Source organism: Leishmania mexicana, chromosome 29 (assembly GCF_000234665.1).
Source record: "Leishmania mexicana MHOM/GT/2001/U1103 complete genome, chromosome 29".
Taxonomy (NCBI): domain Eukaryota; phylum Euglenozoa; class Kinetoplastea; order Trypanosomatida; family Trypanosomatidae; genus Leishmania; species Leishmania mexicana.
The window spans coordinates 1,118,806-1,132,531 of record NC_018333.1 but is presented as its reverse complement, the minus strand read 5'-3'; the positions used below and the strand labels follow the sequence as shown (position 1 = coordinate 1,132,531).

Here is a 13,726-nt window from a genome sequence, read left to right as displayed (position 1 = left end):
GCAAAGGGCTCGCCTCCTTACCCTGGCTCATTTTGGGACTCTTGATCTCTTCTTGAGTGTTCCCCCTTCCTCTCCGACCACTCACACACTGATAGGCTATGAAGGATGGTGTGTGCCTGTGGCTACTATCTTCGTAACCTTCATCTCTTCCTCTCGGTGACGCAAGCGTCTGCGTGTGGGTACCTCTTCCCGCCGCTGTGATCGTTACTGGGCTTGTGCGTTCTCGTTGTGTTGTGAAGTCGTCGTGCTTCTTCTTTTTTCTTGTTGTTTGTCCTGGTTGGCGCAGAAAGTATCTCTAAGCACACACACGTGAGAAACGCAATGCGCAATGACGAGAAAGGAGAGAAGGGTGCAGTGTTGCCTTTCATGTGTGTAAGCCTGGACTTGGCATCCGCACGCGCATGTCTCTTGTTGCGGCTCTGCGTATGGGAGACGCGGTGTACGCGCTCTGTGACACGTATGTAGAAAGGACCTGCTTGCCTGGGCCTGTCCCGATCCACTGTACGGTGCCATGCCTCGTTGCCCGAACGCTAAAGTGGGCGAGAGGTCATCAGCCTCTCTATTTCTGTCGCCCTCCCACTACCAAGGTAGCGGCGCATTGCTGTTACGCGTCCCCATGTGACGGTACGCTCTCTATGCCTATGGATCTGCCTCTTCGCCTCTTATCTTGCTCCACCCTCTCCCAACTGCCCTCTGCCTCTCCGCTGCCTCTCCTTGTTGACTCTTCATTCCATTTCTCTCCTTGCACACACACACACACACACACACGCACACACACTGGCATCTGCACATACACGGGCTACAGTGTCAGTAGCTCTCCGGAGTGAACAGTACACAGCGTGCACCTCTCTGTCTTCTCTGCCTCTTCTCACTCTCTCACGACCCTACGCCAACGTACAGTTCGACTCTCATCTAGTAGCGCTGCCTCACCTTTCTGCCTGCGCCCCTTCCCCGTTTTTCACCGCTGTCCCACACCTCTCGCCTCACTCTTTCTCTGTCCATCGCTGTAATCACCCACTCACACACGCACCTAGTCTCTTCATCCCCCCCACACTAAAGCGCATACAGCACGTGCCTAGGCTCACCGCTGTATTTGTGTGCGTGTGTGTGTTTCCCGCTCGCTTCCGCTTGACAGCGCACCCGAGAACGTAGACGACAAGAAAGAACAAAGAAGGAAGAGATTACCGGTAATTCTCAACTCACAGGTGTGTATACCACGCACGCCCTCGCAAGTCGCAAAGAATTGGGGTTTCTCGCTCGTACACCTCTCTCCGGCACATTCGAACAGCAGCGGAAAGATGTCTGCATCACTCGTGATGAGCGAGGAGGACAGGATGCTGAACGTGGTCGTGCTCTCCGATGACTCGAACGGGTCGTCCCCGTGTGACCAGCTGGAACAGAGCTTTTCTTCCATCGCGAGCTCTCTCGGCCCTCAGTGCACACCACGCTCCGACAGCTTCAGCGTCAAGGGAGGCGACGTGCTCTTCGAGCTCGATGAAGAGAACAGGGAGGAGACCGAGGAGACACCCGCCGAGGCGGCGGAGAGGATGCGCCAAGAGCGGCGCCACCGTCTTCGGTACGGCCCCAGCCGGGCCAACCGCAGCCACGACCGGCAGAGCATTCTTTCGGCTCGCCAGAACCTACTGAACGAGTTCATTCTTCGCGAAACCAAGGATACAACCGTAAGCCGCCAGGATCACCACATCATGTTGCGCCAGCTAATCAGTGCGGCATACTTCCGCGACCCTAACCGCGTCTCCAACCGCCCGCTGTGGCGCCGCATTATGGCGGCCATCGGAAAGGAGTACTACGGCTCGAAGGCGATCTTCTCCCTCTCCCCTGACCCGTACGACAGCGTCGTGGCGAAGCTGTCATCGATGATGCTCTGGGACGATGAGATTCGTCACTGGACGTACGGCTACTGCGACTCGGAGATAACCCGCCGCCGCAACGCGCAGATCGAGACGCTGAAGAAGCTGCAGGCGAGCGGAAGTCTCTTCTTGTAGGCGACAGGCCACGCTCCGGCCCAGCTTCTGTTCTCTTCCCTCCTCCCTTGATGCTTCATGAACGATGACAGACATGCATGCGCAACGGCAAAATCTCAAATCGGACTTGCACGCGCCCACCGACATGCGCGGGCAGAGACACACCCGCATACTAGAAAGAAAAAAAACACAAGCTCTTGCACCGCCTGACCGCATATGTTGGCAGCACTTCAAAGAAAAAAAGGAAGAGCTGTATCATTGTGTCTAGGTGTGTGTCTGTGTGTGTGTGTGTGTCTGTGTCTGTGTTGCTGCGCGGAGTTCGAAGGGGAAAGTCGACGTTGTTGATATGGGAGGAAAACAAGAAGAAGGTCTAAGAGGACTGCTGTTAACCTAAGCAACACGGAGGGGACTTGGCATGTCGGTGCTGCACATTCCAATATATCTTCTTTTTATTGTTCGTTTCACCGCTTTCTAGTATTCCGTCTGCGCAACCTCTTTTTCCCAGTTGATTGGTGTTCGTTGTTGTTGTTGCTGTTTTGTGGGCGTGTGCGCGCAGCTGCATGAGGTTTGAGGGGTCTGATTCCTTTCTACTTTTGTGTACTCATATGAGTGCGTCTGTGCGCGCCCATTTATGCGGTGCTGTGGAGACAATGCCTGCACAGAGCATCAACGCATCACACATCACGCCGTGGAGCAGTGATCACGCCGCTTTCTCAAGCGGTGAAGATGCACGCAGATGCATCCACAGTCACCTGCGCAGTCTCGCATACGTTCTTCAAGGATCTTCTCTCGATACGGTCCGTTTTCCAACGCTGAGCACCCCCGCTCTTCCTATTGACGTTGTTGTTGTTGGTTGCTGGAAGGTTGATGTGTGTGTGTGTGCTTGTGTGTCTGTCTCACTGTATGTGTGTGTGAGTGTGTATGTGTATTCGAGCACGTCAGTGATGCTCCATTCCGTCCTTTTTCTTCGAACTTGAATCGCGCCTATTTTGCTTCCTTTATTTTTCTGTTTGCTTTATTATTTGATTTCCGGATGCACGCTCACCGCACTCTGTGTAGGGAAGCCAAGAGCCTGCAGCCTGCCTCCGCTTGTGATGGGTGACTTTTGGTGTCGGCGGACAGGACTGGGCTGGCGCTGTGCCGGTAAGACTTGCCGGTCATGGTGGCATCTGCCCCAGCTCACTACGAATCCTGTCCGCGATTAGACGGATACACTCATCAGGGTATGCTTGTTGACTTGCTCGTTGTAGAATGACGCCTTGAAAGATACCGTTTCGCGTAGGGTCTTGGGTTTTTTGCGTGCCTCGTAGGATGCTCTGAGGAGGAAGGGGCGGAAGGGAAGGTTGCCCTTCCGAAGTCAAGGAGGACGGCGAAGCTCGAAAAAAATTAAAAAGACGGGGTGAACACGTGCGTTGAGAGACCCAGCGATTGTTGTTTTCCTTTTTCTCTTTTCTCGCGTCAGGCGTGGTCGGTGGTTACCATGCGATGATAACAGAGCATGGGAAGAAAGGATAGGGTGGGTGAGGAAGCTAGGAGATGCAGTGGTAACGTGTTTGGACTACTCAGTGTCGTGGTGGTAGAAGGCGACGGCATTGATGGCGTCAGACGGGACCGAAAAAAGGAAAAAAAGTCAAGGGGAAACGCAGAGGAAAGCAGCGCAGAGCATTCCCTCTCTCGCAGGAAAAAAAACGAATAAAGTACACACTGTTCCGAAGAAAAGTCATGTGATTCATCTATGACCACACCCGTACATTAGTGGAAGCAGTCGCAGGCGCGCGAGGAACGGCAGCAAGAAAAGGAACGCAAATCTCCTGAGAAAGGGGACAATGAAAGATGCCCTCTTTTTCTTTTTCCTTTTTTTTTCGTGTGTGTGTGTGTTTGTTCCCCTCTTCCTCCTCTTGCTTTGAAGACCTTCCTCATGTGGTGAGTGTCGGTGTCCTTCCGGGAACTCTCTTGCCTTGCCTCACCCCCCTCTCTTTGTTTATTGTGGCCGATAAGTATTCCACCGCTGACCGAAGCTCTTCGCACCGCGTGTCTTTTTTCGTGGGGATGGGGGAGGGTTTGTTCCGTTTGCGGATCTCTCGCTCATTGCCCTCTCCCCCCTCCCCCACACGTTAGCGTCTGCTAGTGTCTCCCTCCACTTGCCTCTCCCTCACCATCTTTCGCTTGCTTGCCATTCTTTTCTTTGCCGTGTTGGCTTGTTCTCCGTGTGCTTCGCTGCCTTTTCGGTTTCTCTCTTCGGTCTCCCGCCCCACCCCCACTTTCTCTCCGTTGCCTTGCCTTGCCTTTTTTTGCTTTTCCGAATGGGAGCGTGTCTTCCGCGATCATCATTCACTGACGGTGTGCCTTTTCATTTCCTTTTGTCTATGTGCATGTGCTTGTCTTTGGTGCGTGTGTGCGTGCGTGTGCGAGAGTAATACACCGCTGCCTTCCTCCTTCACCTCTCTCCCTTTTCTCTACATTTTTTTTGTGCGTCTGCTGTTGTCGTTCCCTCTGAGTTTCTATCGATGATTGCTTCTCCTGCTTGTGTGCTTGCGCCCCGCACCCCACCCCCCGCTTCCCTCCCTTTTGCTCACATCGAACATCCCTCCTCCCTTCAATGGCTCCTTTGTGGTACGGGTGTTCTGAAGGATGTGTTTCGAGGCGAGGTATGCATGTGTGCGTGCGTGTGAAGGTGTGTCTGCGTGCCGTGAGAGTGAATGCGACATGACGCACACGCGACAGGCGTTGGAAAGCTATGTGGACGGCATCACCACTGCAAGGGAGACTGAGGGCAAGTGAGAGGCAGAGAGAGTATATATGTGAAATGTAGAGAGGAGAAAGCATGTGCAGGCTACCGCCGGTGTTGTCACCTCTGTCACTGTTGGGACTGGCAGGCCGAAGACGGGACACACGTGGGAAAGCAGTCAGGAAGGGCTCACCCATCGACTTTTCACGTATGCGCTTCTGTTTGAGTTCCGTTGTGTGTGTCTGTGTGTCTGGCGGGGGCGTGCGCTTATGGATGATGCTTGCGTTTTATCGTTGTTGCTCTTGTGCTGTTGGCGTAGCTTCTCCACCTTGGCCCCGCGCTCTGCTCCTCATGTCTGTGTGTGAGCACTGCTTCGTGTTGCGCCTTTGATTCGTGTCTTTTCTTTATATAGTTCTGCCCCTCTTGCCTGCACCGGTTTGGCAACGGCACGGGGATACATGCCTCGTTGGTTTCTCGACAGCTCAACTGTTTTCGCCACTGCTGCTTCAAGGTCCACTGCACCATCCTCTGTAGGCCCCTCTTTTTCTTTTCCCTGCATATCGCTCCCCTGTGTGTTCGTGAATAGCAATGAAGATGGACGCGCAAGCCAGGCGCTGCGACATTGATGGCTTCTCCCCTTTCCTCGTGCTCGGCCGTTTTTTGACGTCGCTGTCAGTCTTTACGAGCTGTATAGCCCCCACCCCCTTCTCGAGGGTGGTCTGTCTCTTGGGCATGACGCTTGTCGTCGTCCAACCATGCGTGTTGGACTCCTCGTTTCTGGCGGTGTGCTTGCATGCGTGTGTCTGCATGTTCTCGAGCAGTGGTAGCGGATGTGGAGAGGAGGGCAGACCGAGTAGGTGCAATAGATGAGGGTACCAGCGCGATGATGGTCTTTGTGGGTGCTGCCGGTGAGAGATTGGACGAGGGGCACGCGACAACCAGTCAACGGCTGTGCACCGCAGCGCAGAGAGCCGCCGGATGCTCGAGGAGCACTCTTCAGCGTGTAAATTTCTTGTAGGCAAAATGAGCAGCATTTTTTCTTTTGTTTGAGTTGTCAGTGTCCATCCGGCCATGTAATGTGTCAAACTCCACTCCAAACACCCCCGGAGACGTCATAGACCCCGTTGCCTGCTGCAGAGCAGCGGCACACGCGTGCATTACGGCAATGCACCGACCCAGCCACCTGCGCACGGACCCTGCCTCAAACACCACTCACCCCTGCCGCGCAGGTTACCTCACAGCCGCTCCCATCATCCCGGCCGCCACGCGCTGCATCCCCCTCGGGGTGGCACTCGAACTCTCCCCCAGCAAGCAGTGAGGGCCGGGCCAGACACGCTTCGGTCGCGCTGACATCCTGCACATCACGTGGGTGGTGCAAACGTGTTCGCTGCCGCAGGTCGCTCCGACGCAAGGCCATCCGCCACCTGAGCACCGACATCAGCAGCGATGCATCGCTCTGGCTTTCCCACGTCGTAGGTGCCCCCTGTCACCACGCGAGGCGGCTCGGCACTGGCAGGGGGGGGGGAAAGGGGGGATAGGGGGAGGGGCTGCACGGGGCCATGAGGATGCCGCGCATTGAGGCCTACCTCGAGTCATCAAGGAGCGGGCTGCTAGGGAGAAAAAATAATAACGCACTTGTCGATGCCTTTTTGTGAAGCCCAGGTCAATGTCCAATGAGAGTGCGGGACACCTCGCGGAATGTCGCAGGCTGCACTGGATCTCTTTTCCTCCTTCTATGGGTGTTCTCTCTTGTTGTGTTTTTATGCGCCTGTGTGTATGTGCGTTGATGAGCAAGACGATGTGGCGTTGAGGCGCATGTTCGATTCCTTTTTTTAACCTTTACTTTTCCTTGTAGCTCGCAGTGCCACGCCCTTGTCTCAAAGCTCTTTGTCTCGGTCGATGCATTTGGTGGTTGCGTGTCACGGTTTCCCCTTTTTTCTCGGGTTTTACCGAACTTTTTTGTTTTTCTTTTGTGCTTCGCATCACGTGAAAACAACACGCACACGCGCATATCCAGCCACACGTACTCAGCTCCTCGAGTTTACGAGTGGGCTCATGGGCTGAGCACTCTCTTTGTTTACATTTTTGTTTTGGTGTGGTGAGATGGCTTTTCTCTGTGTATCTGTGTGTCTTTGTGGCTTTCTTTCCCTTTTCGTTTCTCGTGCCATCGTTCTTATTTTGTGTCTTTCTTTTTTTTTTCGTGCTTAGGCCACGAACTGATGTAGTGCTCTGCACACGAACACACGCCGGTAGGAACCCGCAGAGGCAGGCACGTCCACGTGCAAGCACTAATTCCTGAACTGTAGAGGCATTTCTTGTTTTTTTCTTTTTTGTTGCGTGTCGCCTCGAGTTTTCTTCGTTTACGGATGTGCCTCTGTGTGCACAAGCTCGTCAAAGGCGATAGGTTACGTGGCCACCTTCCCTTATGCGTCGCTGGGTGCCCCCTCCCTCCGTCCGTCCGTCTTCCTTTTTACCGTCTCTCCGCACGCCTCCAGTGCCCCAATTCTTATGCGTTCGCCGACTTTGTTATTTGGGTGCTTGCAACACTGCGTAGCCTGGGTGGCTTGTTTGTGTGGTCCGAGGCGTGTGTGTGTGCAGGGGACGGCCCACTCGCGTCTCCCCTTCTTATACCCTCACGCATACAGGCTCACATTCATGTGCCCTTCCTGTGCCATTGCACGTCGAGTGACGCAATCAATAAACGAAGAAGGCTGTGGAGCGACAGCGAATAGGAAAGTGAAGCGGCCAGGGAATGGAACGAGCATGACGAATGAAAAAGATACGTATGCGCCCGTCTTCAGGACTCGAGGGTCGACGCGAACGTTTTTCTTTTTCTCTTTGCCCCTTCGCGTTACACAGAGCTCGCTGGACGGAAAAGACAGGCAAGACTGCGTTCTGTATGCGCGTGTGTGCGTCTGTCTGCGATCGATGTTATCGTCATCGAATCTATCGCGTGACGCGCACACGTCTCCGTTGTACGTTTTCCGCCTCCCCTTTCACCGCTTCCCGCTCAAAGTGTTTCGTTGGCGTTTCGGTGTGCGCATCATCGGATGTACGCGTGTGTGTGTGTGTACGTGCGCGTCGCTGGGTGTTGGCGTGCATCGGTGTTCGATACGCTTCTCCTCCCCGCACTTACAAAGGCGAGGGTCAGCATGCGTGTGCGCAGGCGAATGTGCACATGGTTACACGCGTGCACTACGCGCACGTACCCACACACGAGCGCAGCAGCCTCCAAAATGGTTCCCTTTTTTTCGTGATTGTTCGCTCGCCACCTCACCTCACTCTCCGTGCTTGAGAGAAATGAAGAGGAGTGACGACAGCAGAAGAGTGTGTGGGAGAGAAATGGCGAGAGACACAAGGAAGCGAAGGTCATCGAGTAGACGAAAGCCAAAGTAGAAAAATTTGGCGGTCGGCTTGGCATTAGCGCTGCATGTCAGAGAAAGGAAGAGAGGTCGCAGCGTGAGACTGACATGCTCATTTCTGTGATCCCCCCTCCACACACACACACACACACGCTCTGTGTAACGTGTCTGTGCGCATGCGCGTGACAGCCTTTGTTGTCCACCGCTTCTTCTTTTGTTGTCTCTTGGATATCTTCTGTTTCTCGTCTTCGGCTATTTTGATCTCGCTAGCGCTCTTTTCAGCAGCAGAGGCGTCGTGACACCACGCACATACGCACAAGGAAGGAAAAGTGGACGCACGTGTGGTGCTAAAAGCGAAGGGAGGGAAGGAGGTCGTGAGAGAGATAAATGGGGACGCGGATGAAGAGGTGAGGGACGTGCGAGGTCGAGCAGCACCGTGATCTCATCTTACGTAAGCGCAACGAAGGACGCTCTCTCTCTTTTTCTCACTGTGTTTGCCGTTTCGCCTCGCCATCTCGTGACAGCTGCTTGCAACCACCGACTTGCCTTTTTTTCCGATTAACCGATGTGAGCGTGTAGTTGGCTCGACTGTCTCTTAGGTGTGCTGTTGCTGCTACCTTTTTTTTTGTGGTGGTCGTGGTGGGATGTTGGTCTTTTTTTTTCGGCCTTTACTTCGTGCTTGGTGCACCTTTTCTTACTTTCCATTGTTTCTCGTTTTCCCTTTTGTATTAGTTGGACTGCTGCTGCTGCTGCGTGTGCGTGTGTGCTGATAGAGATAAAGATTGCTGCAGCTCTCCCTATCTGTGTGTGTGTGTGCTTGCTAGTGTACCTTTGGTATTCGTCAGCTGGCACGGCAAAGGAAAAAAAGAGGCAAAAAAATCAACATCATGCCCAAAGCGAATACGTGCTCGAGTAAGGGAACGAAGCATGAGAAGTGGAGAGGGTCCTACGACTGATCACGTCCTCAACCCCCCCTTTCTCTCGTCTCTTGCTCTCTGGCTGCTTTTCTCGCTTCACAACATCCCGCGTGCGCAAGCGCATCCTCCTGCTTCGTTGGCTTCTGTCATGCTACTGCTGGTGTTGTTTCTCCAATCGTGTCTTTTGGCGTTCGCTTCTGTGTTACCTCCTTGTTCTCCTCCCTCCCCCCGAAAACTGCAGCTCTTTTTTTTGTTTTACACGATGGATGGCGCGTGCATATGGGGTCTTTTTCTCTAAGCGAACGTGCGCGCGTGTGTCGGTGTGGGCACAGGCTGTCAGTGGAAAAAAAAATACGGAATAAACGCTGGGAAAACACGCAAAGAAGCAACAGCAACGGCAAAAGGCTTTTCAATGCAAAGTAAATGACAAAGCCCCCCCTTCCCCCCCCAAAAAAAACAAAATCGGCTGTGTGTACTATTCGCTATCGGAGGCACGCGCCTATGAAGGTGCACATGTCCCGACTCGATACGGCACCGTAAAAGAAGAAAACGACAAAAGAAAACCACTGTCTTCATAGCTTGGCTTTTTTTCGACCTGTGTGTGCTCTTCTTTGGCCGGGGGCACACGCCCTCGTTGATGTATATGCGTGTGCGCCTCTATATTTGTGGTTGTGCCTGCCCGTGTTCGCACCCAGACCCCCTCCGCTCTCTCCGCGAGCGCTCACTCAACCCCCCTCCCCCAGACCTTTCACTCCCTTCGTGTCACGGAACGGTAGGCGGAGTTGGAAAGTCTCTTTTCTTTCGCTGTACGTTTCCCCATTACTCCGTGTGTGCTGCGTTGGCGCTCTTTTTTTTGTTGTTGTCGGTGCGTGCGCGCGTCTTCGCTTTCTTCCGTTTGACGCCAACTGTTGGCACCATCGTTTCTCATGTTGGTTTTCGTGACTCTCTCTCATTTTTTTTTACCTTTTCCCTTTTCAAGTGTTGTCTTCTGTTTCGCTCCTTTTTTTTTCGAGAACAACCGCCACATGTTCGTTTGCCCATGCGTGTCTGCGTTCTTTCCCCTTGTCAAGCGTCCCTCTCTTCCCACTTTGCCAGGAACTGGATGCACTGACGGCTTTTTTTTTGGCGTCTTGATTTCTTTTTCACTGTGTTCCTTATTGGCCTCACTCCCGCCTCCTCCGGCTACCCCAGCACGACAGCTTTTGTGAGCCTCCCTTTGCTTGGCGGCCTCCCATACTCTGCACCCTCTCTCTTCTTGTGCGTTACGTTGCTGAGCGCTGAGCAGGATAGCCATCTTCTTTTGCTTGACTCTTTTCGGTTCTGTCACCCTCCCCTTCCCTCTCCTTGCCGCCTTGCGTGTGTTTTATATTCGGACCTCTTTTGCCTTTTTTTAAGCCTTCTCTCTTTCCACCGTTGCGGGAGAAGAGGCCTGCAAGAGTGGCCAGTCGTGACTGTCGTCGGGTTTTACATTTTTTTTGTGCTTCCGGACCCGGAGGTGTTTTTCTTCGTTGCGTGTTCGTTTCCCCCCTCCCCCTCTTCCTCCTGTCTGTCTGCGTGTGTGTGTGTGCACCTTTGTACAATTGCACATCCTTTTTTTCTTATCATCTCCGCTTTGCACGGTCGTCCTAGAAGGTCTTGGATGCATCGTCATCTTTGCTGGGTGAGGTGTGATCTGTTGCGAGTATATATCGTGAGGCTGCTATATGTGTGTGTCTGTGTGTGTGCTTTCATTTTTTTTTGCGCTCTCGCCCTACTTCATCCTTCTCGTACGAGTCTTTTTCTCTCCCTCTTTTTTTTTTCGTCTGCGCACGCTAGTTGATGGCCGTGCATGTGGCTACAGGGAGCACGCTTACGGGCACGTGTTGAATTTCTTGTGGCTGGGCGCTTTTCTCTCCTTCCTATATCACAAGTGCCTTTGATGCTTTTTCTTTGTTTAGTTCTCTCCTGCTTTATGGTCTATATACTGTGTGTGTGCGCGTGCGTCTTCTTCCCACCGGGGCGTGCGCGTTGCTCGTCGCTGTCCACGCTGTTCTCGAAGGACAGATTCACGCAAAACCCTCCTTGGCGCTCTCTCCCCCCCTCCTCCGCGCCTCTTGCTGTGCGTTTTGTGTCTTTGAGTTTTCTTCCGTTGTCGTTGTTAAACTATTATCTGCTGTTCTTCTCTTGTTGTTTTCTTTTGTGTGTGAGTGTCTCTGTGCTCCACCACTCAGCGAAATTCCCGCGTGCGTGCGTCCCTTCTTTTTGTCTCTCTGTGTACTTGTATGTATTTGCTGCCTGTGTGCCTTGACGGCGTGCAATAGTGTGTGTGTGGGGGGGGGGGCGACAATAGAGGCACGAACGAAACGGACGTAAAATGAAGCAAGTAGACGAGAGACAATGGACTGAAGGCGCTTCATGAGGTGTTTCTCTCTTTTTTCTTTTCGCGTGTGTATGGGTGCGTGTGGCAGGGCTGTCGGGCTCGTTTTGTGTGTGTGTGTGTGTGTGTGTACATGTCGGCGCTGCCACACTAAATTCTCTCTCTATCCCTCTCTGTTCGACGGTCGTTTTTTGTTTTCGATGTTGTTGTTTCCTTGTGCTTCGCGGATCGCTTTCTCTCTCTCCTCTCTTGGGTACTTGCGTCTTGAGTGCGCTTTGCTGCCTGTCCCCTCTCACCACTCCTGCGCATCTTTCATGCCGGGCGCAATGCGCGCCTTAGAGGCACGCGCATGTGCCGCCTGTGTAGCATGCGGCAGTAGCAAACGGGTGACTGGGAGAAACGGCCTGCCAGCGGTGCTCCACATCGCGGCATCACCTGAGACGGCGGTGCTGATTTCCGTGAGCAAGGAAGGAAAAGCGAGACAAGGAGCCTTAGCTCGCGGTGTACAGCGCAACACAGAGACGCACCAAGGGGTGACTTGACAGAGAGCGAGTACGGCAAAGCCGCCATGCGTTGTGGAGTCAAACAATGGCGAGGAGGCGCGAGCGATCCTGCCAGCTACCAAAGAATAAGATGGGTAACCAATCCACCAACGTCAGCGCCTGCCAGTACTCAATCACATGCACACACACACACACAAACAGAGCCGCGCCACCCCGTCATGTTCTCAGTACACGTCTCATCTTTGTTTCAAGCTGCCACCCTATCCACGAAGGCTCACCGTTTTTTTTCCTTTTCTTTGGTTGTTTACCGCTTTCCCTTTCTCCCATATCACCTTTTCCCTACCACCGCAGGAGCAGGGGGAGACGGCGCCACCCCTTTTTTTGCTTGTAAAACGTATTGGCGCGTGTAGACGCCTTGGCACGCTGAAGTGGTCGTCTGACATCGGGACGCTCAGAGCGGTGGCAGCTTAGAAAGCAGCAGTGCTCAACGACGACAACAAAAAAACAGCTTGCCCTTGTGGGTGAAAGAAGTGAAGCCGAACAGCTGCGGTGCAGAGAGAGAGAGTGGACCTTGTGTATATGTGTGTGCCCCCATCTCTGTCTGCGTGTGTGCGCTCGCATTTATGTGCGTCGTTTCTTCGCCCTCTCCTGCTTTGGAAAGCGTGCGCCTCTTTTTTTTCTCGTGGTCTTCTTCAGCGGACCTCACCACTTCTAGACGTGCGTGCGTGTCGTGCGCTCATAGGCCTCTCATCGAAACGTGAACGAGAGGCCCATGCGCGAGAAAGTAGAGAAGAGCAGCCACGGCAAAGCGAGGCGCAGGGAAGGCTGACCCGGAGTTCAAGGTGGAATATGGTGGGGGCGGCCCCAGAAACTGGAACGGCGGCTCATCATGAAAGATGCAGACCTGCAAGTGTGCACTCCACCTTCTCCATGTCCACGGAGGAGACGACAGGAAAACAAATAGAACGAAGCATTGCGAATAACAACGAAGTCAAAGGGCAGATGCGAGAACATGCAGAACAAAAAAAAACAGAAAAAAGGAGATGAGTTCACGTGAAGCAGTCGCACAGAGGAGAGAGATGAAGCGTCTTCGCGTTTTCCCTTTTCTGTTCTGCGGACAGAGAATACGTTTGTGCCAGGGAATGGGGAGAGATGGGGCTGAGCAGCGGAGTGTGGAGACTGCCTTTGGAGACGTCTTCCCAGATGCGTGCGCCTGTGTGTGTGTGTGTATGTGTGTCTTCGGGTTATTGCCACTCGACGACATCCTATTTCGTATTTCCAGTACATATATATATATTTTTTTTCTTCGTTAACAAAGGTCCACGAATGAAACAACAGGAAAAAGGAGTCACACAACCAGCAGTGTTGATTTCCTTGAATGCACACGTGGGTTGCCGCAACTGCATGGACGACTTCTGGTGCAGCTATCATGTCCGATGGCATGTAGGAAGGTACGGAGGGGAGGGGAGTGTGCAAGCACTGCTTCCTGCGCAAACGCTTCCCCTTCAACGGATTCAGAGATCCGTCTCGGAAACACGAGTGTATATATATATATATATATTTCGGATACGTCGTACAGGAAGGAATCCACAGACGGGCATCTGTACCTCACTTTCTATCTGCTTCCCTCTCGACGCGACGACCCCCCCCTCCCCCACCCCTCCTCTCCTCCACTTCACATATCCTTCCTCACGCGCGATTGCGGCGATGATACACATCCTTGTGCGACATATGTGCGTGCACGCCTGCTTTGCAGTGGGCCCAGAAAGCATCTGTCTCTCTCCTCACTCTTTTGTTCTAGCGCGTGCGGGCAGTCGAGTGTGAAGGGAATAAAGTAGACGTGCTCGTCGTCTCTTCCTCTACTGTAGGTTCCCA

The 13,726-nt window shown here is 53.3% G+C and overlaps 1 protein-coding gene across 1 annotated transcript; it reads left to right on the top strand.

Moving 5' to 3' along the window:
- Positions 1 to 1,298: 1,298 nt before the first annotated feature.
- LMXM_29_3140 (conserved hypothetical protein) lies at positions 1,299 to 2,006 on the top strand (the record flags this gene model as incomplete). Its single annotated transcript, XM_003877410.1, has 1 exon — positions 1,299 to 2,006. One exon carries the CDS (start codon positions 1,299 to 1,301, stop codon positions 2,004 to 2,006), a length of 708 nt encoding a protein of 235 aa, XP_003877459.1.
- Between the last annotated feature and the right edge of the window lie 11,720 nt (positions 2,007 to 13,726).